The sequence below is a fragment of the Copidosoma floridanum genome, unplaced genomic scaffold (assembly GCF_036245765.1).
Source record: "Copidosoma floridanum isolate Cflo_tuat_1 unplaced genomic scaffold, Cflo_Japanese_pri ptg000021l, whole genome shotgun sequence".
NCBI classification, from domain to species: Eukaryota; Metazoa; Arthropoda; class Insecta; order Hymenoptera; family Encyrtidae; genus Copidosoma; species Copidosoma floridanum.
The window spans coordinates 30,942,104-30,965,594 of record NW_028321898.1 but is presented as its reverse complement, the minus strand read 5'-3'; the positions used below and the strand labels follow the sequence as shown (position 1 = coordinate 30,965,594).

The 23,491-nt window shown below is 39.7% G+C and overlaps 3 protein-coding genes across 3 annotated transcripts; 2 read left to right on the top strand and 1 right to left on the bottom strand.

The window, feature by feature from the left end:
- The first annotated feature begins 10,158 nt into the window (after positions 1-10,158).
- Positions 10,159-11,977, top strand: LOC106647799 (cytoplasmic 60S subunit biogenesis factor ZNF622). The gene is made up of 3 exons (XM_014364339.2): positions 10,159-10,207; positions 10,394-11,151; positions 11,268-11,977. The coding sequence occupies exons 2-3, from the start codon at positions 10,479-10,481 to the stop codon at positions 11,744-11,746; spliced, it is 1,152 nt and encodes a 383-aa protein (XP_014219825.2). The 5' UTR covers positions 10,159-10,207; positions 10,394-10,478; the 3' UTR covers positions 11,747-11,977.
- Positions 11,978-13,023: 1,046 nt separating this feature from the next.
- Positions 13,024-17,349, bottom strand: LOC149374275 (arylalkylamine N-acetyltransferase 1). Its single transcript, XM_089594131.1, has 3 exons — positions 16,903-17,349; positions 14,170-14,439; positions 13,024-13,686 (listed from the first exon to the last, which is right to left on the bottom strand). Exons 1-3 carry the CDS (start codon positions 17,155-17,157, stop codon positions 13,528-13,530), a joined length of 684 nt encoding a protein of 227 aa, XP_089450257.1. The 5' UTR covers positions 17,158-17,349; the 3' UTR covers positions 13,024-13,527.
- A 3,687-nt stretch (positions 17,350-21,036) lies between these two features.
- Positions 21,037-23,487, top strand: LOC106647680 (juvenile hormone esterase-like). The gene is made up of 9 exons (XM_089594860.1): positions 21,037-21,234; positions 21,299-21,430; positions 21,503-21,656; positions 21,753-22,141; positions 22,224-22,397; positions 22,488-22,613; positions 22,769-22,916; positions 22,994-23,123; positions 23,205-23,487. The coding sequence occupies exons 1-9, from the start codon at positions 21,037-21,039 to the stop codon at positions 23,485-23,487; spliced, it is 1,734 nt and encodes a 577-aa protein (XP_089450986.1).
- The last annotated feature ends 4 nt before the right edge of the window (positions 23,488-23,491 follow it).

Genomic DNA, 23,491 nt, shown 5'->3' with positions numbered 1-23,491 from the left:
AAAAGAAAGCTCTCGTAATACCACCCGAGCCCGATTAACTTTCTTATCGGCCCGAGTTGCATATACATACTTTGAGGTACACACATGAATTTTTTCTTCAATATATCCTTATAGAGTAAAAAGCTAGTTATTTAGTAACAAAAAAAAAAAAAAAAATCTCGTGTATACGGTGTACAAAAGGGAAGAAAGAGTTGTTTACGCAATCGTGCGAGGTGTTTTTAACTCGCTAAGGGTTAATCTCCGTTCACGGTAATGAAATCGGAACTCCGGCCGGAAGTCCCAAGTATCGCGATCAGAGATCTCTTGGATCCTCGTTCGCATCGGTGATGGGTGTATACACGAACGCGGAGGTATACGTCAAGGCGAGTCTCGTAATCCCAGAGTCAAGTTGAAACGTTTGGCAACGATAAGAAAAAAAAAAAAAAAAAAGGGAGCGAGATTACGCTGCTATCGGAGTGTATGTTGTTTTTACGCGTTAAGTATTTGACAAATGTTTCGGGACTTATAATAGGCTAGTAAGGCAGAAACTTTGAAAATCCGAAGGGTATGTTTACACACATGCTGTAATTACGCAGGGAAATACGAAAACAGAGAAAATTGTAAGGTCACGCGATTATTACGTACGTATTCGTGCAAACACTCGATGTTATTCATTTTCGTAGAACAGACACAGAGCAATGTTGTCTTGAATTTTAGGGTATAGAGACTTTAAGTTCAGAGCTTTCAAAAATGTCTGTGTGTTATGACTCTTTTTCTTTCTCCGAGTAATTTTGTGGCTGCAGGTTGTCTATATATCAATAAATATTTATTTATTCAATTCTGATAGAAAAAAAAAAAAAAAAAAAAAAAAAACTTGAATTATTTAACGAAAAGGAAAACTGACACCCAAAAAACATGTTTTCCACCGTGAATATTTTCGGGGTGAAAATTGAAAACTTTGCTCGACTACTCAAGGGCTAAATCCAACTATGCTCCACCATATTTTCCATCTTTCTGCCGAAAGTCGCGAAAACAGCATAAATTTCCCGGACAGCCCCACCAAGTCAGCGAGCTTTTAAAAACTTTTGATAATTTCCAGCAGAAAAAAAGTTGGGAGGGACGCACAATTTACGGTGACACTCTTTCGCCGGGACGATAATGCATATACCTACAGCTGTTGGACTAAACGATTGCGGAAACCAGTGGTTGTAAGTTGGATAATTATTACGACATATTTCGCAAATTGTATGTTTACGCTGTTGAACGTTTACTCGCAAAACAACCGAATGATCCACGGTTTCATTAAAACTCGTTGAAGCGCGCTAGAACAGTTTACATTTTTTTTCCCCCCAAGCGTAGACACGGAGATTTTTATTCAGCGCCTGTCTACGTTACCCCCGCGGTCGGAGGACATATTTTTAGAATTCTTAAATTTTTCATACTTCGACCTACTTGCTTTGTGAAATTTTTCTCTTTACGCCTCCATTTTCGTAGTAACGTCTACTAAAGTGGAGATCTTTTTTTTTTATTATTATTATTTCATTCGCTGTTTTATCACATTTGGCTCCCTCTCTCGAAATTTTTAATCAAACAATATTGTATTACAGGATATATGTACGATGAATACATAACAACTCGAGCGCGAGTATCGCTTCGTAAAAAACTAGAACACAAAAAAAAAAAAAAAAAAAAAAAAAAAAAAAAAAAAAGAGAGATTATTGCACCGTAAAAGAGATTACGTATACCTGTAATTGCTCGTAAATTTTTTTTCTCATCAGGCGATTTATCTCTATCGAGATGAAAACGAAGTGCGGCAACAAATACGCCGCTCGTTAAAAAAATCGAACGTGCCGTTGCGGAGTTTTTGGCGATTGGGAGAATTATTTCGCGGTAAATCTGTGCCACTGTTGATTTCGATGGATGCGTTTTTCGGAGAAATTTATCATCGCACCGATCGTTAAATATGAGATGAGTCTGCCTATACTGATGCCCGTATACCTGTGGGTACATATTATTGGACGGCCTCGAATAATGGATCGAGGGATAATTTCGTAGGCGCACGAGAGTGGCGATTAGCATTTAATTTAATGAAAATGCGCGAAATATTTGGAGTACGTGGGATACGTATTCATTAAAAATTCATGCGATAGAAATTGAACTGGATGCAAATTTACTTTCAACTGTGGAGTGAAATTAATAATACGATATTTTTTAATTTGCAAATGGGGGGAATAGCTAAATTACACGCGATTAATAGTTTTTGGTTAATTTATCGTACCAAATAAGAAAATAAAATTCATAGTACTGGTATAATATAATTATACGGTTGGATTGAAATGTAAAAGAACAGTTTTATGCAAGTGGCACAGTTAGTGAAAATGGTCCGACTGAAGGAAGTACTGTATACATACGATCACGTAGCACTGCGGTATATTACCTTTATAACACATTATGCGTACAACCGCAATCGTTACAATGCGCGAAAAGGAAAGAATAAAAAAAAAAATTTAGATTAAATTCCAACACTCTGCGGCAAATAATGTGTAACAAAAATTAATATTCTCAGTGCAGTTGCGTACATATGTGAAATTGCACTTTCAGCCAACTAATGTTTTTTCTTTATTTCGGTTATTTCACAAACTGATGTATACTTATACTTTGTTAGGTTGACCGACTGCCCTAAAAAATAGAAAAATTGTGACAGCAGGTGCGCGCATTTACGAGTGGAACTCACCACGGAAGCCAATTGAATTCAGCGACATCCGAAACCCGTTAAAATGTCAATAACAAAAAACATAAAGCGAACGAGAACGTAAAAAATTTCATGCCAAACTCAGAGCCGGCATATATCTCATCAAACGCGATTCTATACAGGTTGAACATCAGTGGTCATTCCACCTTCGACGAAGAAAGGAAACAAAAGCTTGAAATTCCATCGGCACTACGTCAAGTGTGTACATCGCTAGTGCGGATATCGAACTGAGAGTCCGATGAACTTTTCTACTCTTGAGTACGTAGGTAATGCATTAATTCGTACAATAAGCAATATGTTCTAGTCCCGCGATAGTCCCACATCCCTTCGATTGTATAAATATACCTCGCAGACACTGATTCTTGTATAAGCATAAGCCCAACCTGAGGTACAGAATAGCAAAATATAGAGCTAGACTGGCTGAGGCGATGTGCACCGCGTCTCGGGATAATGACAGGTATAGGCACATGCACCAACGATGCGTAAAAAAAAAGTGTACCAGATGACGTTGTTAATAAAGTACCTGCTCGGCGTAGACGCATAAGTCGTGATTTCCGGAGGCGTCGACTCCCGGCGGCGGCCTTAACTGTTCCTCCTCGTCTTCTTCCTCCTCCTGGCTCGCCCGTCTTGCCTACCGCCACTGCGACTACTCGCGCCTACGTTACTATGTATGTATATGTATACACCGCCCGCAGCACCGAATGTACTATCAACTACTCGGTCAACTAGTGCACGACTCTCCTCTTCTCTCGCTTTATTTCTCTTTTTTCTTTTTTTTTCACTATTTCCTCATCTCTTTGTTAAACGAGAAAAACGATCTCCCTGTGTCCGCGAGTTGAAAAAGGAAAAGAAAAAAAAAAAAAAAAAATTGAGAAGGAGCGATCCGTTTGCCTCGAACGACAAGGTATACACGACGACGACCCCCGTTGTACTGCAGCAGGTAAGGTGTCACACTGCACGTTTCGCTGGCTTTTCTGCTACACTCTCTACTTCCCTATATATACACATTATACCTATATGCACACGCGCCTGCGGAGTGGCGGTGGCAAGACACATATAAAATATATCCATGTATATACCTACGCGTATATAAAAGGGGGTGGGGGATGCCGCGCCACGAGCACATATATATCTATTATACAACCCTCCGCTGGTGCTCACGGGGTTGTGTGTGGTGCAGGTGCAGGTATATATACATCGCAACGAACGTGTATGTCAAGAGAAAGAGAGAGAGAATCACGTTTCTCCCCCGGCCTCTGTCGCGCGAATATAATATATTAGAGGCAGTGCTGCAGGTCAGCGGGAGCAGGTTATCATCATCCCCTCTCTGCTGCTCGTTGTTCACCTGCATCAATCTCCACATCTTTGCTATAGCCAGCCTAGGTACACATGTATGCATGTATACACAAAGTTTTGCTCCGATTTCCGTATATCGCGCCCATCAAGCGCTGACTCTTTTATCTGCTCTGCAACGTACCGTATACAATATAATACACATACAATATATAGATGCAGGTGGAGGAGGAGGCGAAGAAGCGGAGGGTATATAGGTATCACGTAGCGCTCGGCTCTTATTGATCTGCATGAGGCGCGCGACTTGCTCTCCTCCGGAGGAGAGACGGGCGCAGGGAACAAGCGTATATACGGAGAGAGGGACGATGATGATTGTATACATATATATGTGTGTGTGTACGTATAGGTACGGGCGAGGGGTGTACTGCGGGCATTTCCGGGAGGAATTTCGCGATTTCGTCGGGCGGGTCGTCGGTTTGCGACGCGGAATTTTAATTTTAGGACCAGGTTGTGACCGGTAGCTTCTTTTTTCTGCACGCCCAAGATAATCCGATAGTAAGACGTTCCTTGGGTCATGTAATTTTAGCTCCATTTTGTACCAATACTAGAGGGAGGGAGGGGGGGGGCGATAAGTGTTCAAACGCGTGAAAAGGTTAGCGTGCCGAGTAGCGTTGTCGAAAAATTGAAAATCAGGTCAACAATTGATACATGGTAGGTATGCGTCTTATGCTGGAAACGGCTGAGCAAAGTCCAATAGTCGAGGGCAAGTAACATCCGGTCCGGGGGGGGGGAGGGGCTCTGGGGAAAAAAAACCCGCAGTGCGAGAACATCGTCGGCACTTCCGCTCCGTACACATCACAATGCAGTTTATCTCCTTATTCCAGGAACTCGGAGCCGCAAACTCTGTATAGATCGCTTCTATCGGGCCGCAATGTATAATAGGAATGTAAGTAAATACACCTGACCTCTCTCCCTTTACTGTGACTAGACGGAACGATAATGTGTCACAGGGGGAGGGAGGGGTTGTGATGTAAATGTACCCGCGCCAGGTAGGTACGGATAGCGACGGCAAGAGGGTGAAGCTACACCGATGTATAATACATGCCATTGTACACCTTGTAATGTTTTCACCTATATTTACATAATAATCTATCGCGGTACATAACTCGCATGTTAATCAAGGTTGATGATGATTGGTGAAAAATTACAGTCAATAATTGACATGTTTCTTTACCCGAGTCATTCAACGAGTATCACACATATATGTTATGCGCTATCCAACTTTTGGTAAATAACATGATGTAACATCGGCTCTGTAGAGGGTCACTAGAACCCGAGGCCTTTTTTGTACACGTAACTCTTTTTTTTTTTTTTTTTCCTTTTTTTCTTTGATATCCATGATATATATTTAAAAATGTGGTTAAATGTAATTTCTTTGGATGTAACGCACTCGATGGGCTCTTCCAAAAAAAAAAAAAAAAAAAATTATACACGAACAACGGTGTCAATGCTATCAAACACGTCGGAGAGAAAAACCGGAAAGCCAATGTATTTATAAAATCGACGGCAGCAATGCGGTTCAAATAGCGTGTAACCCTTTTTTTTTTCTTTTTCTTTTTTTCACTTATATCACAAGTACTTATTTCGCTTTTGCGCAAAATTGACGCAGAGCAGCGCTACTGCACAATGAGCATGCGAGTCGGCGCATTTTCGGAGCCAACGGCGAGTCAAGGTCAACGCGGAAGACAAGAGAGATATATATATATACTTCTTCATTTGCGAGCCATACACTGCGGCATTTTTTCTTCTTTACACTCAACTTTACGAAACGGAGTATCGATCGGCCGGGACGATGAATTGATTCTCGCGTTGAAACGGATAAGCACTCTATTTTCATTAGCAACTGTACCACCCGAAATTATACGAAAAAGTATAGCCACGAGCGAGGAAAGGCGAAATGGAAACTTTTGCGCGGTATAACGATCGTTCGAACACGAGCGGGTATACTTAAGCACTTGTTTCGTAATCCGGCGTTCACGACAATTAAATTCGCCAAGTCGGGCAGGGAGGGAGAAAAAAAACATAAGAGAAGCCACACGAGCGAGATCACACCGCGACACGTGAACGAGAGGGTGAAGGGGAGAGCGAAAACAAAACAAAAACGGGGTTAGTCAGATTAGCGAATCGAGGCGCGGGTGCCAATCGAACAATGAGGAATAATTCCCGCGAGGGTTCACCACGTGCAGCGGAGGGAGGAAGAGTTTATCCAGGAAGGAAAATAAATGCACGTGCATGAGTGGGTGCATCGATGACGGGCCATTTAAATTTCGCATGTTGGTAACGGGGAGGTTTTCTTTATTTCGTCTTCCCTATAAAATTTTAAGCGCAAGTGTGAGTTTGATCGCACCTATAATTAAGTATATCTTACACTTGCTCGAGTGTGTCGATTTGGCTTTGCCTGGAGCTGCGGTACATTTATATACATATATATATACGTATACGTACAGGTACGTGTGTACACACGCTCGAGACTGCGGACGTTGGCGTCTGCTTATGAATTAAGGCTACGCTTTTATCACGTGAGCCAAGTGTGTCGCGGATGTAACGTATTATAATTTTTTTTTTTTTTTCCAAGTCGCTTAAATAAACGGGTAATTACCAAGTTCAATTGAATTATGCACGCACTTTTAATCCATCTCGTGTATTTTTACGGTGGACCTATTTTTCATCAAGCCGGCCGAGCGTGTGTAACTTCATCGAGGGATTTTTCAGGGAGGGGGTCAAAAGTCATCGGTTCAAGGAGGGTTAAGTGAATTTCGAGTACCCGCGTTGTAGGAGGCTGCAGGAGGAAGAGAAAAAAAAGCGGCGGGCACTATAAGAGTACATCACCTCCGACAGAGCGTGCGGTGAAAGGTTTCACGGTTCTCCCTCGCCATCGAACATATATACATGTAGGTATGGGATATACGTGTATATACGAAGGTTAAAAAGGCGTGTGGCTTTCGTTGGTGCTGCTGTTGTTGTCGCTTTATCATGAGGAATGTGTATAATATAGACCAAGTGCTCGTATTGCAAAGAAAGAGGGACACCGAGAAGGGAGTTTCGTAAACAAGATTATTTCGTCACCCGGAGATTTCGGATGCTGTGCGGCCTTTCGAAAGTAAGTATAATACGAAAACCGTCTTGGATTGAAGTGCCCCGCAACTTTGTAATGTTGAGTGATTGTTGGTTGCTGTGTTTTCGGCAGTGGGGCGGCGTCGAATTTTTCACAAAGATGGGCTTGCGATTTGTACTCGAATGAAATTTTAACTAATTGTTTATCTACATTTGAAGAAAATTCTAGGAATAAAACCAATGATATCAGAAGTATAAAATTACCACTTTTACTTTTGTTCGTTATCTCATGAACGGTAATCGTTTGTTATTTTTAAACATTGAAACCTATATATTAAATAATGACGTAGTCCAGCTTTATTTGTAGGAAAACGTGACATACGTTAAAAAAAAAGTTTCATTGGTATTTTTACAATATGGTCGATAAGATTCATGGATGAAAGCTTGGACAATGAAATCGCAGATCTTTCCTGGACAAAACAGGAAGTGCGATATCATGTTTGATTTTTAATATCCTTGTATGACATTTTTTCTGTTTTGTTGCATGTGCTTTTGATTATTATAGTATCAAGTGATACCACCATTTTGTGAATATCAACGTGCTTATTATTCTACAGAAAATACAGTCAACAGTTATGACAGCAAGAGTTGTACAGCTAAATAAATACGCGGACTTACCAGTGCGGCCGACTATGGTTGATAAAAATAACCTAGCTTTGCATTTTATGCCGAGAGTACAGCTTGCTGTTACCACTGCTGCTATACAATCATGGAAAAACTCATGACAATGGAATTTTACTGTTAATACCAGAAAATTTTTTCCCCTTATTTTTATTTTATTACATTATCTTTCGTGTATTGGAAGAAAAAAAAAAGAAAAAAAAGTACGATTAAAATTGTACTTAAATGTTTTTTGGCATTTTTTCCCTAACAAAAATAAAATAATGCAAAACCTATCCTGATAAAACGTGAGCTACAGTACTTGTGGCATTTATCGAATTTCATCCCATTGAATCGGGGGCCCCTCAACAATTACATAATTGGATCTGATGGCCATTGTACTAGGAGAGGAAGAAGAAAAAAACAAACCTCGTTGTCGGAGAAAAGTCATATAAAATGGTAGCGCCCTGCTGGACGGCCGCTTGCTGGCTTGAAAACCCGACGTGGCCCCCTCGTGGATGCTCGCGCCGCGAGAACAGCTGGATCGTCTTCGTGATCGAAGCCCTGAGCTAGGCCGCGATCCCAAGCTATTCGTCTACTTCTTCTTCAGCGACGAGTCCTCGTGAACTTTTACTCACAACTTGAAGCAGATAAGACAAAAAAATATATACTTATACACTTTTAGGTAATACTTGTGCGTGATGTGGGCCACACGGCATTAATTTTGCTCTAGCGCGTGTACAGTGAGTGTAACGCGCTGCAAGAGATAAATAGGTAAATAAAAGAATATGTAACACGCGAGGGGCAGTCGCGTACCCCCTCTCCACTCTATCTTTATTTTTTTACTCGCTCCTTCCCACTGGCGTAATCGGACTTTAAACTTTCTTTTCAACGCTATACACACGTATGTGTATGTAATTACGTATTACGTATGTATGTACATATAGTGCAAATAATTAAATAGCTGTAGCAGAAGAAAATTATTAAGTAAACAAGCTTGTAAAAACGATTAGGATCAATGGAAAAAAGTGGCGTGTTTTTATTCTTTCCTACAAAGATTACCTCCTGCACCTACTTCGACGAATTCAATGCGAATCGTGCAGTCGCTGATAACAGCCCCGCGATTACCACTCACTACACCTACTAAAAGTACGAGAGAGAAAGAGAGAGAGAGAGAGAGAGAGAGAGAGATCAATACTGTACTGCATCCAAAAGAAAAACTTATTGCAATAATGAGAAAAGAGGACGGTTCGGGTTGTTGGAATTGTTTCTCGTTTATATCTTTTTTACAATACTTTTGCCTCTCTTCCTCCTGCGCTCTCTTTTTTCACGCCGTCTACAAAATGAGGTTATATTCTGAACCCTCGTTTCCACTTGGTGTTAAAATGCACGTGATGCAATTCTTACCTGATGGTCGTCACCAAGACGAATGTTCCAGGGTACGGTAAGGATGGCAGCTCGGAGATGCTCGTCCTTGTGGCTAATTACTCGATATAACTCTGCCCCTATGGCGGTGTTGCGAAATCCGGGGGAGCGATCTTTCGAGTCGATTCTTCTCTCTCTTCGCGAGACACGTCGCAATTTTGCGATGTATATATGTGTAGGCTGTATATAGGATTATTTATACACACTCTGGTGTGTGTGTGTGACTGTGTACCGTGTACGTAATACGTAGTACGTATACGGGAAAATATGTATGTACCAACGAAAAGGCCACGGAAAAAGAACAAAAGGGAAAAATTGGATGATGAAACGCTTAATTAAAGTATAGCGTGTTCGTTTGCTTCTTCTTAGAGCCGATTTTACCTGCAGCACTCTTGCGAACTCTGACGCCACTGCATTGAAGTTGCTCGTTTCGTTCTTTGGACGGGTTGCAGAGTTCAGGGGCTTCATCGGGCGACGGCGATGAGGTTGTTGGAAAATTTTGTGATCGCAGCCGCGGCCACGATCGCGGCCGCGCTCGCGCAATAATTGGGTGTTTTCCCGGTTTTCCGCAATTGTTACCAGCAAGTAATTTTAGGCTGCGCTCTACGTTACCGTCAGGTCGGTAAGCCAACTACCTTGAATTTACTGTCGCTCTCTGTTCCGTAATCTGGCCTGCAGTAAAAACAGAAGTGAAAATCGAGAAAAAATAATGTGAAGATATATTTTATTGCTGATGTTTATATTGTCTGCTGTTTTTACTGGCCAGATTATGGAACAAAGCGCCAGTAATATATTCAAGGTAGTTGACTTACCGACCTGACGGTAACGTAGAGAGCAACACAAAATTACCTGTTGATGGCAACGATTGTGTTAGCGACGCATGATAAAAATGAAATCGTTTTGATTTGTGTAGTTTTTTTTTTATACTTACACGTGGGGTGAATCACTTGTCCTAAAAATTAATACACAGATGACAAACGTATTGTAAGTCAATATTTTTTTTCTCTTTTTTCACCTAGTAACTATTTTATTCATGTTATTCTAACGCAACAAGTCGTAACGCCTGAACTTTCTTTACTATACAAGTCATATCTCCCAAAAACAGTAAAAGTAATTTTTCAATCATTTCTTTTTACAAATCTCATGTGGTGGTGGTATTTTTTGTTTTAGGTTGGTGATTGTAATCTCTAAATAATCTTTCAACAAAGCAGCAATCATCAGTTGACAATAGAGCAACGAGCATTAAACTGTAAAAATGAGTGCATCGGAACATACTTTCACCTGTCTCAGTTGCCTGTTGGCCTTTAAAGATCCACTGGTTCAAAGGCAACACTTCAAAACAGATTTCCATCGCTACAACTTGAAAAGAAAAGAGTGCGAACTGCCACCTGTTAGTCATGAAAAATTTTTGAAGATGAAACAAAATGCAGAAGAACAAATGATGGATGAGAATCACCAGCAAATGTCCTGTTCTTTCTGTAAAAAATCTTTCAGTACAAAGAGCCAGTACGAGAATCACATAGCATCCAAAAAGCACAAGGAGAAAGCTATAAAGTTAAGTGAACAACAGTCTACAAACGGTGATGATGAAGATGACGATGAGTTACAGGTGGATGCTTCAAAAGTACCAAGTGCAAGCTCTGCTGTTAAATCTAATGATTGCAAAAAAGATGAAGCTGAGGATGACATGGAAGTGGATTCTGATGTGGAGACAGTAGATTCTGATGAATGGAATGAAAATCCTGTGCATAGTAATAACTGCATATTCTGCAACCACCACAGTAGAACCATGACTAAGAATCTGAAGCACATGACAGAGGCTCACTCTTTTTTCATACCATACGTTGAGTACTGTGTGGATATCAAAGGATTGCTCACTTATTTGGGAGAAAAGGTCTCTAGTGGCTACTTGTGCTTGTGGTGCGAAGGTAGTAACATTATTTAGTACTTTAATTTTAATTTTTCCTGATTTCATGTTGATTCCATTAAAAAAAAAAAAAAAAAAAAAAAAAAAAAAAAAAAAAAAAAAAAATGAATTTTCCAGGAAACATGTTTGACACCCTCGAAGCTACCAGGAGTCACATGCTGGATAAAAACCATACTAAAATGCTATTTGAAGGAGAAGCGCTGGCGGAATACACCGACTATTATGATTTCACCACGAGCCATCCAGATGTGCAAAACCCTCTCGAAATCATGGAAATTCCGGATATCGACGGCAATGAGCACCAGCTCGTCCTTCCCTCAGGCTCGGTCATAGGTCACCGATCTCTGATGCGTTACTTTAAACAAAGCACTGATCCAAGCAGGGCAGTAGTCATACGCAAGAAAAGTCAGGATAAACTCAGGAATATCCTCAACATGTACAGAGCGCTCGGCTGGAAAGGAACGCAGATAGAGGCTGCCAAACAAAAAGCCATGGATATTAAATACATGCAGAGAGTTCATCAGAAGTACTCCACCAAGCTGGGAGTCAAAGCCAACAAGCTCCAGACTCACTTCCGTGCACAAATAATGCAATGAAAATTTAAATCCTATATATGTATGTTGTTTAAGAACTATTACATTCTCTGTATATTTTGAAAACCGTAAATATTCAAACAAAAATTAAACTTGATTAATTTTTGTATTAAAAAAAAATAATAATAATAACATCAAGTTAAAGTAATGCATATCTAATTTTACAGATGGATGTAATTGTTAGGTACTTGTAAAGAAACGATTGTGTTTCCAACAGTTTCTTACGGTTTTAATGAAAAATTTGAACATTTTTGTTGATCATAAACATGATATAGATTTAAACATTGAAACATCAAAATATACATTTTTATTCTTTATTTCCTTTGACTTTTTCTATGTTTTTTTATTTAAAAAAACAACATTAGGGCAACGTAATTAACTTGACTTTTTATTCAATGGACATCTTTATAAAATAACCCGAGGTATTGATACTTTCTTTACGACACATTATATGCGACGTTAACAAAAATACCTCGATAAATGTGGACCCATTCATTTAAAATTCGATTACAAATATACATGCAACATTTTGTCTCTTAATATTACATTTTCTATTTTATTTGGAAGTACAACTCGACATAAATATACGTGGCAATGACACTTTGAATTCGTTGATGAGAGTCTTTTTCTACTATCATACTGTATCTGTCCACTTGTGGTTTTTGTGGACAAAAACGAAACGTAGGTACATTTTTTGGAAACAATCGATAATTAAGTTTATTTCCCTTTTATTTTATAATACACGTGAGATTTATTTTTATCTATAAAACTCAAGTTTCACTTGCTGTCTCTCAAAGTGGTACGTGTGAAAAGAGAAAATATCGTAACTTTGATTTTCATTCTATTGTAAGATTTATATTTAACTTAATGAATGAAACATGTTGAAGAAAGAGCAGTAGATCTTTATATTGATATTTTTTTACAATAAAAATTGTTCATAATGCTACTCTTTTTTGCAACGTATGCATTCAGTATCTTCAAAAGAAACACTTTTCTAGAAAAACGTTAATCCCTATGATTTTACACTTCAAAGAAAAAATAATTTTCACCTGCTTTTTCCGCGATGTATTTACACAACTTTTTTTTTTTAAACATTCATAATGTGATTGATACACGGCGTTGACACTAGTTACATTATTTTTTCCAACAATTGATTTTATATTCTTCTTTTTCGTTATTGTTACAATAACACGTTAATTTGAACTTAAATTTATATTTTCACTACTTTTTTTTGTGCTAGTATAACTTCACACTTGTTGTTGTTTTTTTTTTTTTTTTTTTTTTTAACTCTTTAGTTTACACCTCAACATCGAACCAAACGTTACTATTATTGTAATATTTTTTTTCTTCATTAATGAACCAATCAACTAATTACTTTGTACACACTTGACGAACATTGACTTTCATTCTCAAACTCCTTTCGATCCTCCAATGAGTACAATCGACTTGTCAAACCATCCATCAGCAGGCGAATGAAAATCAATGCCCACCAGAGAGTAACTCGAACGTCTGACCATTTCGCGATAGTTTCACTGAAAAACCCGAATCAAAATCAAATGGAGAGAGTAGAGTACGAGACGCGCCTCTAAGAAAATAGCCCTTAAAACTGTGTACACACACACACACACAAATACAACAATATATTTTTCTTCTTCTTTTTTTACAAATACAACAGTCCTCGTTTCAACAACTCCTCGGGCTTTACTGTCAAAGTAAGCTGTTACGAAAACGGCCCATCGCAATAAATCAACTGCAACGGCTCACGCGCGCGTCGTTCGGCATCTTCAATCGAGCACCTTGACCATGAGTTTGAGGGCCTCGTGGGGAGTTCCGGGCCTCAGGTTCTCGTCCACGTCGGAGTACGGGATCTCAACCTCCACCTCGAAGTCGTACTTGAGAAACACCTTCTGCGAAAACACCCCCGTGGCGTCGGCCTTCATCACCTGGGAAATCGTAACGCGCAACATTTTACTCTCTCAACTATACTCCTCGCTCGCACCACTGCGAAATAATGATTCATCCACGTATATACATATGTAAAAAACATGATATTTTTTTCACACAGATGCTTATGAGGTATATATAATATATATAATACTATAACATAATACTATAACTGTACAATTTGTCGAGCGTGCGAATGTACAGCGTTTGGGCTACGGGTGGGCATCGGTATACTTGGATTATTATTGTTTTGAAAATGTATTATACAATTAATCACCATCGCATGCGACAACATCACATCCGGGTTCCATGCATTTTCGGGGGTCATGCTGAAACAAAGAGATTTTTGAGACAAAAGCTTATATGGATGTGAAAACGAGAAAAAAAAAAAAAAGAAAAAAAGAAAATGAAAGTTGTGTATGTACACAGGTATATAATATATGTTTGTACGCTCGAGCGCAACAACGGTATACGAGGTGTACCTTGAAGCCGGAATTCCGGGCAAGGGTGATGCTGTTCTCGACGAGGGTGTTGGCGAGGCCCCTGCCCCGGTAGTTCTCGTCGACGCTCAGTATGCGGCACTCGAAGAGCTCGTCCACCCCGTACTTGTCGAACAGGTCGACCCGCTCGTTGATTTTGTACAGGAGCCCGAAGATGCTCTTGAACTTCTCGTCCCGGAGCTCGGCCAATCGGCGCTCGCACTCCTCCCGCTCGCCTTTTTTTATCACCCCGTTGAGGGCGGCGCCGACTATCTGTTGGTCGCGGAAAAGGCCCTTTTCGTCAGGTGCTCTTTACGTCTGTGTGTGTGTGTGTGGACTTGATGGGTCACGGGAGAGTCCACGCGAGGTGTGGCGATGACGGGGGATTTTTTATTTGTTGTACATACCGGAAAGTGGAATTTACGCGCGATTTCCTTGGGGCATGGGAGAGCACATCTCGGATCTCGGTCTAAGCATTTTTTACTCCCCTTTATGATGCAGTTTTTTTTTCTTTTTACTCGTTGTACGAGGTCTCGATTCGTGTGACTTGATAAACATAACGCATATAAATGATGAATTTCATTTTTTGCCGGCAAGTAAAGGAATTATTCAAATTCGAGGTTGAGGTGGCTCTTTTTTCATTTCCATGAAAAATGTCGAGAAAATGAAATACGATTCGAAGACCAATAGTATCAACAAATAAATTTTTCGATAAACCAAATTAATTCACGAATACATTTATACTCGCGTTTCGTGGACATTTGGAATAAAAATTTAAATTTTTATATTTGGCAAAATTAGCACGCTGAGTGTATTTGCACACGCGAGCAGTCGCCAATTGTAAAATTTCTTCCGAAATGCACATACTAATTGAGCATAGGTACCTGTACAATAGAATGTACGAGCGCCGATGCGGATATCGTAAAACGAGTTTGCAAATAAAATTTCGGCCTTGAATGATTAATATTATCAGCTCAAATTGTATTTTAAGGACGCGATAAAATAAAACATTTATTTTCTGTATCGAAAACATACGTGCCGCGTAATAGCCGTCCGCTCGTAACTTGGAAAAAAAAAACAACAACAAAAAAAGTGCTGATGTGCATTATGACGTCGGTAGGGAAAAGAGGAGGAAAAGGTATGTAAATGTATACCCATACGGATACTACCTGTATTCGATCGGCCAAAGGGTAAATTTTATTTTTACCCGCACGTGTATATGTATATAAAGACCGTGACGGGATTTTCAACCCTCTCGGCTGTCTTCGTCAAATCGGCAATCAATACGCGCTGATGTATACACACGATGAAATATTATACTTGAGCCTTAGTCTCAGTCAGCTGATAATAACCCGAGTGGCGATTAAAATGACACCCCATGTGTTATTTATTTTATACATTTTTTTTTTTTTTTTTTTTTTCACTGCAGTGTGAAATAGTAGTATTAAATATTTCATTTTAAAAATCTATGGTATAAAAGTATACCATACGTTAGCAAGTGGGATTTTCCAGCACCCGTTGAGAAAAGTAGGTATATAGTTAAGTAGATTGATCGCGCATAAATTAACAAGACGAATTGGAATTTACCGTGTGCAGTGGAGAAACGTTTTAAGCTTGAATTATTTCGACCTCTTTCGATAATACTGTGTGGATGGTGTGCATGATACCCCCCACGAGTCAAGCCCACCAGTCAAGAGAACGTGACCCAAGGATATCAATCAAACTTAGCGGGGTGTAAACAATTCGCTCGGCCACCCCCACAAAGTGCCTTTTTTTACTTTTTCTGCTTTTATATATCGCGAAGAAATTTTATTTTCCCTAGAAACACTTGGACGAAAAAAAAATGTAATAGTCGGATCGTGACTAAGACAAAAATTTGTAAAATTTAATAAGCATGCAAAGTATACCGAATAGCTCTGCTGAACGTTTACATGAGACTTTGAGGAATAAAAACTTGTTGTGCGTACTGGTCGAGACCTTTTGCATGTCTTTGGTACAGAGTTGCGAAATCGGTATCGTTTAATGGGGTTCGGTTACTTTTTTCTTACAAATTTTTTGAAAAAAAAAAAAAAAAAAACGGTTGCAGGTCAGCTTCAAATTTAAGTTTTAAAAGAATAATAAATGATCGTTGATTACTGTTCAGATGACAATCCGGTATCGCTCACATATATTTTCAGCAAAATGATTTTAACAATGACGACCCCTTAACAACTAAATTTCCACTTAAACTCGCTGGAAAAAAAAAAAATAAAAGCATCTTTTTTTTGTACAGTTTTTCGCGCTAGACGCCTTTTTGTAATCCTTTTGTAATCCACTTACTCGTTACTTCTCTAAAAAGCCACCCGAAATCAAACCACCGATATTTGAATTCCAGCATCACGGAATCGATCCCGATCGCGTTGTACCGAGTCGGAAAAAAATGCTCGACCGATCTCCGGCAAGCAACCTGTTCAAACGAGTGTTTACCGCAAGCCCAAAGGGAAGCCAATGTAAAAAAACCTTAGGATGATAAAAAAAAAAAAAAAAAAAATGACCGAGGGGCTGCGCACTCTATACCGAATCCCGATAAAAAGTCCAGAGTCTTTCCCGGACGTTGAACGACCGTTTTTCAAGGGAATTTTCTAAAGAAAGCTTAAACGACAAAGCAAACGCATCACTCTGGGTGCAAAAGTCGCCCGGAAACTCATTCGAGTCCTTGTAAGGTGCAGCCCAGGTGGTTATATCACACACACGCACCTTGTCATCCTCGTCGAGCACGACACAGGAGAGTCCCTGGTCCAGGGTGAGGTGGCAGTGCCGTTCGAGCTCAACGTGGGACTCGCCCCTCTGGCAAAGCTCAACCGACCTGTTGAGCGGCTCGTCGGCGAAAAAATTGTCACGCAAGTGGCGCATCAACTCCTCGTGCCGGTCTATCGGTGCCGGCTCGCACCTCAGCTTCTTCCCTTCGCCACCACCTCTGGCGCACCCCGTCGACGGTGTCGAGGACGACATTGCTACTATGTACCTTTTCTTGTTTTGTTTTTTTTTTTTTTCTTTTTTTTTTTTTATTTATTCCAGGCGCGCACGCACCAATTCAATGACTACAAGCCAGCGTACACAAAGAATTGTATATTACGTACACCCCAAGGGTGTAAATAGAAAATAATCTGTATACACGAGCGAAGGAGCCGTGCGCGCGCTCAGCTCAAGCTTGGCCCTCGCACTGACTGTAACGCTGCCCGTGTAGGTTGTACAGGGTATGAATATACACTCCTTGGGGTGGTGGTGCGTGGAAAATCTCTGGCGCGCGGCCGCGGGTAGCTCCCCCTCCCCCCTCCCTTTGGTAGCTGCTCCTTGTGATATATATGTATACTTATATTGATGATCCACGTTGTATAGTGCGGCGCTACCCATTATTTTAGCCCCAAAGAGGGGAGAAAGAAAGAAAGAAAAAGCGAGGGAACGGATGAACAAGTGGAAATAATAATCCATCTCCTCCGTCCTGCGTGACGCGCTTCGAGCTTGCAAAGTGTATATACATATTTATATGTATGTATGCTGACTTATGCATCAGAGTAGGAGGAGGAGTCAATGAAATAACAACGCTTCGTCAGCCGTCTTGTATAAGTATATACGAAGGGCCATTTATCTTGGGCCCCGGGATTTTCCTTGGCTTGCACCGTGCATACGTGAATTACACAATAAACAAATACTTCATCGGTGTGTATATACGTACAGTTGAGTTTGCGCACGTGTGTGTTATATAATGTATGCAAACTACGTAGCTTTCCTTCTCCTTCCGATCAGACTATTCCATCCGCGCCCCCTTGGGTGTACCGCTCCTCCTCGCACCCCCCGGGCGTATAAACGTGCGCTTTGCTTTGCGGCCAAAAGTCTACTCGTGCGTGATATATTATGTGGACACCACCCCCCCTCCCGCCGTTACCTCTCATCACGCGCCCTTGTCCTTTATTCTCGTTCTTTTGGATTATACGTCAAGGGGAGGATAATGCGCGGCCCAAGGGAGAGCACTTCGAACGAACGACATTTATTTGTTGCTCGCTCTACGTACATACGCACGTAACGTAGCAATTTTGTTTCATGAGAATCGTCAAGTTAACGAGGTGCCAAGAGCTTATATACATATTATTATGTGTGTTAGGTAGTGGGAGCAAAAAAACTCAACAGAGTCAGATTTTAAAGATTAATGTGGCAAAGTTGAGAAAAACGTATAGTAAGAAGGAGCACAACTTAATTAAATGTTAGAAGATGTGTGAGGAAAAGCGAACAGGTGAGAGTTGATGAATAACATGGGATGTGGAGCATTCAATTGTGCGAATATAATGTATATTGGCTGCGCTAAAACTTGATTAATTATACGTACAAAAGAGACGGATTGATGAAGAGGGGATGATTGAATTGCTCTTGGATTGCTCTTTTCTTCGAAATTTTTACTCATGGAATAAAAGAGGACACGCTTTTTGTATAATGAAACAAAGCAACAACGGCAATGATGATTAATGTTGATCCATCATTAAAAAAAGAAAAAAAAAAAAAAAAAAAAAAAAAAAAATACAAAAGTTGTTCCAATACTGCGCGTGGATTTTAAAGAAATATGAAGGAACGAGATATATATATGAGATTCCGGCAAGTAGTAAATGGAAATAGTGCACGAGTCGACACAGAGCTCAAAAGGAAAGTTGGAAGGAACGAAATAAGATCATACGATGATATAGTGATTCCGAGTTTTGCGTTTGTGCAAAAAGAAAAAAGGAAGAAAAAAATGTTTACTCGCACTCGAAGGAAGATACAGAGTGTAAACAAATCTTTGCGGGTATTAAACTTGATGTACCGACGAAAACGGTGATGGTTGTTGTGCGTGTGGGTATATATGAACGAAAGCAAGCGCGAGTGTGATGAAAGTGAGCGAGCCTGTCCGAGCGGCGCGGAAAAGGGTCCATCATATTGATTGACCTAATTCAAGGCACCCGCCTCGCAGCCGCCTCTCTCCATATATATAATACATCGTCAACTCCCTCACTTTTGCTCGCACGCTCGTATGTTGTATACACCTTTTTTTTTTTTTTTTTTTTTTTTTTTTTATTTGTGGGTTTCACGGTACACCCCAGGATAGTCGGGTTATACAGCTTGCGTTGTGTTGGTACATTTTTCGTTCGCACCACGTTTTGCGACTACCAGACAACTGGACCATTTTTTTTCCCGCCATAACAATAATAGTTTCAAATTTGCCGTGGTAACTTGATGAAAAAAAAAAAAAATTTCAATCGCAAAAACGTGAGTTTGCTTGCAAACCGAAACAAGTCAATCGAACGCTTTGTGGGACAAAATAAAATGCACACGTGAAATTTACGTTGCTTATGGTTACTCAACTATTGGATATTTCAAAATTTAAAGACGATTTTTAAAATCCATTTCTACACCCCTCGAGAGTATTGGAAGTGCTCAATCCTTCGAAGCCACACTCATTTGCTTCTTCAATAAACAAGAAACTATATGGGAAACTTCTGCAGCAAAATTAAATTTTTTATTTGCTTTTTACGACTGAAACCTTAATTTTTTTCCCTTTCTGTAGTGCGTACCTCCTCCCCCTTTTTTTTCTATTAATACCGGATATCCGCGAGTCGGAGGAGCGAGGGAAGCTCTGATTTGATGCACTTTATTCGTGTTTCCTTCTTGTGTCTCCATAGAGGGAGACTCGACTGTGCGGGTGTAAATTTCATTCCCTGTCGCTCAATCGCTGCTGCCTGTTACTCAAATAACGCGAGTTCTATTTTTGCTAACGTGTTTTTTTTTTTTTTTTTTTTTCTATTCGGAAGGGTGAGGATGGTACTGTGGTGGTTGAAATTGATTGAATCGAGATCAGCGCCTCCAAGTAAATCATTTTCACGAACTGATTAGTCATTAAAAAAACTTTTAATATCCATGGAAAGAAAACAAAAAGTTATAAATGGAAATCGTTATGAATATTTAATGAAAGAGTCTTTAGAAGACGTAAGACAGTTTTTCTTCATTTTCAAAATGCATTGTGAAAATTATGATATTTTTACATCACGACCACATATAAGTCACGTAAACATTACGTTTTTACACATATGTCATTTTCACATAAACTGTAAATTCTACGTCATTCGGTTAAGGCTCAATAATACTTGCAGAATGACGCAAATTCAAACCATAAAAATTTCACTTACAAAAATATTTTCGATCAAGTGGTACATATATTTACGACAGCTTAAAAAAAAAAAATCTTTGGCTGACAAATTTCTTATGTACTCAAAATCCATCATTCACATCACTCGTTTGATTTCTTATCATTTACCTCGCAACGACCTTTTCCAGGCGTGATTCCAAAGTATACATTGTTATTGTTATTTTTTTAATTCAAACAACAACGATATTGACAAAGCAGGTCACAAAAAATTGATAAACAATATTGTACCGCTGCGTTAACTGGAAAAGTACAACCAAGGTAAGCTGGTACGATAGTGCATAGGCAAGTGCTTAATTATTTTAAAAATTTATGAAAAATACTTTGATATAAATGTATAGTGATACAGATATATATATATACACATGCGCTATTGATTTTTATTCAACACATAAATATTTTTATTTGTTTATAATTGTCAACGAAAACCACGTTCATTTGAATAAACAAAACCACAATCATTATCTGATTCGTCTGACTTTCGTGTATACACAACGTACATAATATTTTAAATTACGATTGATTACACAAGTCTGATTTTGAATTTAATGATGAATCAGATGATAAAAGCTTGTATATTTCACTGAGAAGTATCGAATCATCAGTTTTGTCCAATACTCCTCAACCAAAGTTGATCGTTTGTAGTGATAAATTATCGAAAAATGTTAATAAAGTTAAGTGTTGTACTAGTGACGCTTGTTACAAGGGGATTATGCAACAACATTTTGACGAGTCCAGTAGAAACGGAAGGTGGCCGAGTAGTTGGTCTTCAACTGTCAACTTTGCCAAACGACATTCCGTACTTTTCGTTCAGGGGTATTCCTTACGCTGAACCTCCAGTAGGGAATTCCAGATTCAAGGTAGCTTGAGCTTGAGTTTCGTTTTCAAAAAAGTTTGACAATTTTCTCAAAATAACATTTCCAGCCTTCTCAACCAAAGCTACCGTGGTCGGACGTTTTGTATGCTTTGAACGACAAAGAAAAATGTCTCCAGATGAATAATGGCCAAGTTTCGGGATCGGAAGATTGTCTGTACTTAAATGTGTACACGCCAAATGTAATACCATTTATTGTTGAAAATACAACATTTTTACTCCAATATTAATAAAAAAAAAAAAATTTCATTCAGACTAATATTTACGGAGGTTTGAAACCAACGATCGTTTGGATTCACGGGGGAGCTTTTACCACAGGGAACGGCAACAGTTCATACTACGGACCTGATTTCCTTCTGGAAGAAGAAATAGTTGTCGTATCGATTCAATATCGCTTAGGACCTTTGGGTAAAATATGAGAAAATATCGCGCCAACTCTTTCGGCTGTGAGCAAATCTTCACCGCGAACAATAACCACCTTAAAAAAGTTACGATTTTCCAAAGGTTTTCTAAACGTAAATCACCCAAGCGCTTCCGGAAATAACGGCCTCAAGGATCAGAACTTGGCTTTGAAGTGGATCCAGAGGAACATCCGCAATTTCGGAGGTGATCCGAACAAAGTGACACTGATGGGCCAAAGTGCGGGTGGTGTGGCGGTGGATCTCCATAAGTTGTCAAACATGTCAGCTGGTTTGTTCCAGCACACAATTTCCATGAGCGCATCTCCTCTTTGCACGTACTGGGCGTTCCAAAGTTACGAGGAAGCAGAAGAACAAGCCTATTCCCTTGGATCTAAATTTGGAGTGAAAAGCAGAGACGCGGATGCTTTGGTGAAAAAGCTTTTAGAAGTACCCGCGGAAGAAATAATTCAGAAATCCAGCGAATTGCCCATGGTACCCCTTGTTTCGTATGAATTTAGCTTTTTTTTTCGCATTGATTTGAAATTAAATTTACTCTATTTTATTTTGTGTTCAGATTCCTTTCAGACCCACGTTGGAGCGAGCCGATGTTGCACCCGAGGAGCCGAAATTCATAACCGTGTGTCCACCGAAAAAATACTATGACGGCAATTACAATAAGGGCCCCCACATGATGGGTTACACCTCCGCTGAAATATTGTCAATGTCAAGTAGTGAGTTCCCAGTAATAGTACGTTAGTACACGATAAAAAGAAAAGTATTAATTTTTTTTTTTTTTTTTTTTTTTTGAGCTCTCGACGATTTAATTAAATGGCACAAGGGAGCAGCGCAGTCCATCAAACGGTACAAAATCGCAAAAATTTTCCCAACCACGTCGGAGATCTTGGCCATAAAGTTTGAGGCAATAGCAACGTTAAAAAGAAAAGCCTTCTCCAATCTGATAAAGGTAAATTTTTAACTCAATAAAACGAGCAGGCGTGCACAGGGATTTGGATACGTTTATGACGACACTCACTGGAAACGTTGAACCGTACCTTGGGCAATAAAAATCGTTCACCTTACGTTTTCAAACAAAACCTGTTCTTTCAATTTACTTTTCAGCGATTGTCTGATATTTATTTTGTGTCGGGGATCGATATGACGCAGCAATTACTAGCTAAAACGAATGAAGCGCCAGTGTATTATTACCGCTACGACTTCAAATCACCGGAATCGGCTCACAAATCCGAGGGAATTACGATACTCGATGGTGAAAGTCATGCTAAAAAATTTATTTTCCCCCACTCATTGGCTACGAAAAATCTTGAAACCATAGTTTTTCGACAGGCGTAGCACACGAGGACGAACTGCCATACATATTTCATCGCCCGCACTTGAAGATGTCTTTCCGTGATCCTGAAATTGCCCGCAATAGAGATAGACTCGTTCGAATGTGGACGAATTTCGCGAGATACGGGTAAGGCTTTTCATCTGAATTCAATCGATTCGGTATACATACGATGAATAAATCAAGGTACAACAATGTATGTAATTTAAGGGATCCGACTCCGTTCGGTGCCGAAGATGGACGATTGGATGGGGTGACGTGGCCAGACTCGGGCAAGGATGGAGCTCATTTAGAAATCAACGGCAATCTCACAATCGTCAAAACTCGTCGGACCAATCCTTTGATAACTCTGTATCAAAAATTAAATTTCGGTGACTCGAATATTTACAAAAACTGCAATCAAAGTGTGGTGAGCGACATCATTAGCGGAGTCATGAACATTCCTGTCGCTGTTGTAGAAATCATTTCTCACTTCAAAAAATACTTTGGATAACTTA

Coding starts and splice junctions, on each gene's coding strand:
- LOC106647799 (XM_014364339.2), top strand. CDS start 10,479: ATGAGTGCATCGGAACATACTTTCACCTGTCTCAGTTGCCTGTTGGCC. Junction 11,152..11,267: donor CTTGTGCTTGTGGTGCGAAG/GTAGTAACATTA, acceptor TGAATTTTCCAG/GAAACATGTTTGACACCCTC.
- LOC149374275 (XM_089594131.1), bottom strand. CDS start 17,157: ATGTCGTCCTCGACACCGTCGACGGGGTGCGCCAGAGGTGGTGGCGAA. Junction 14,440..16,902: donor TGCTCGACGAGGATGACAAG/GTGCGTGTGTGT, acceptor CGCGACCAACAG/ATAGTCGGCGCCGCCCTCAA. Junction 13,687..14,169: donor CCCGGAATTCCGGCTTCAAG/GTACACCTCGTA, acceptor ACGATTTCCCAG/GTGATGAAGGCCGACGCCAC.
- LOC106647680 (XM_089594860.1), top strand. CDS start 21,037: ATGTTAATAAAGTTAAGTGTTGTACTAGTGACGCTTGTTACAAGGGGA. Junction 21,657..21,752: donor ATATCGCTTAGGACCTTTGG/GTAAAATATGAG, acceptor GATTTTCCAAAG/GTTTTCTAAACGTAAATCAC. Junction 22,614..22,768: donor CCTTCTCCAATCTGATAAAG/GTAAATTTTTAA, acceptor TTTACTTTTCAG/CGATTGTCTGATATTTATTT.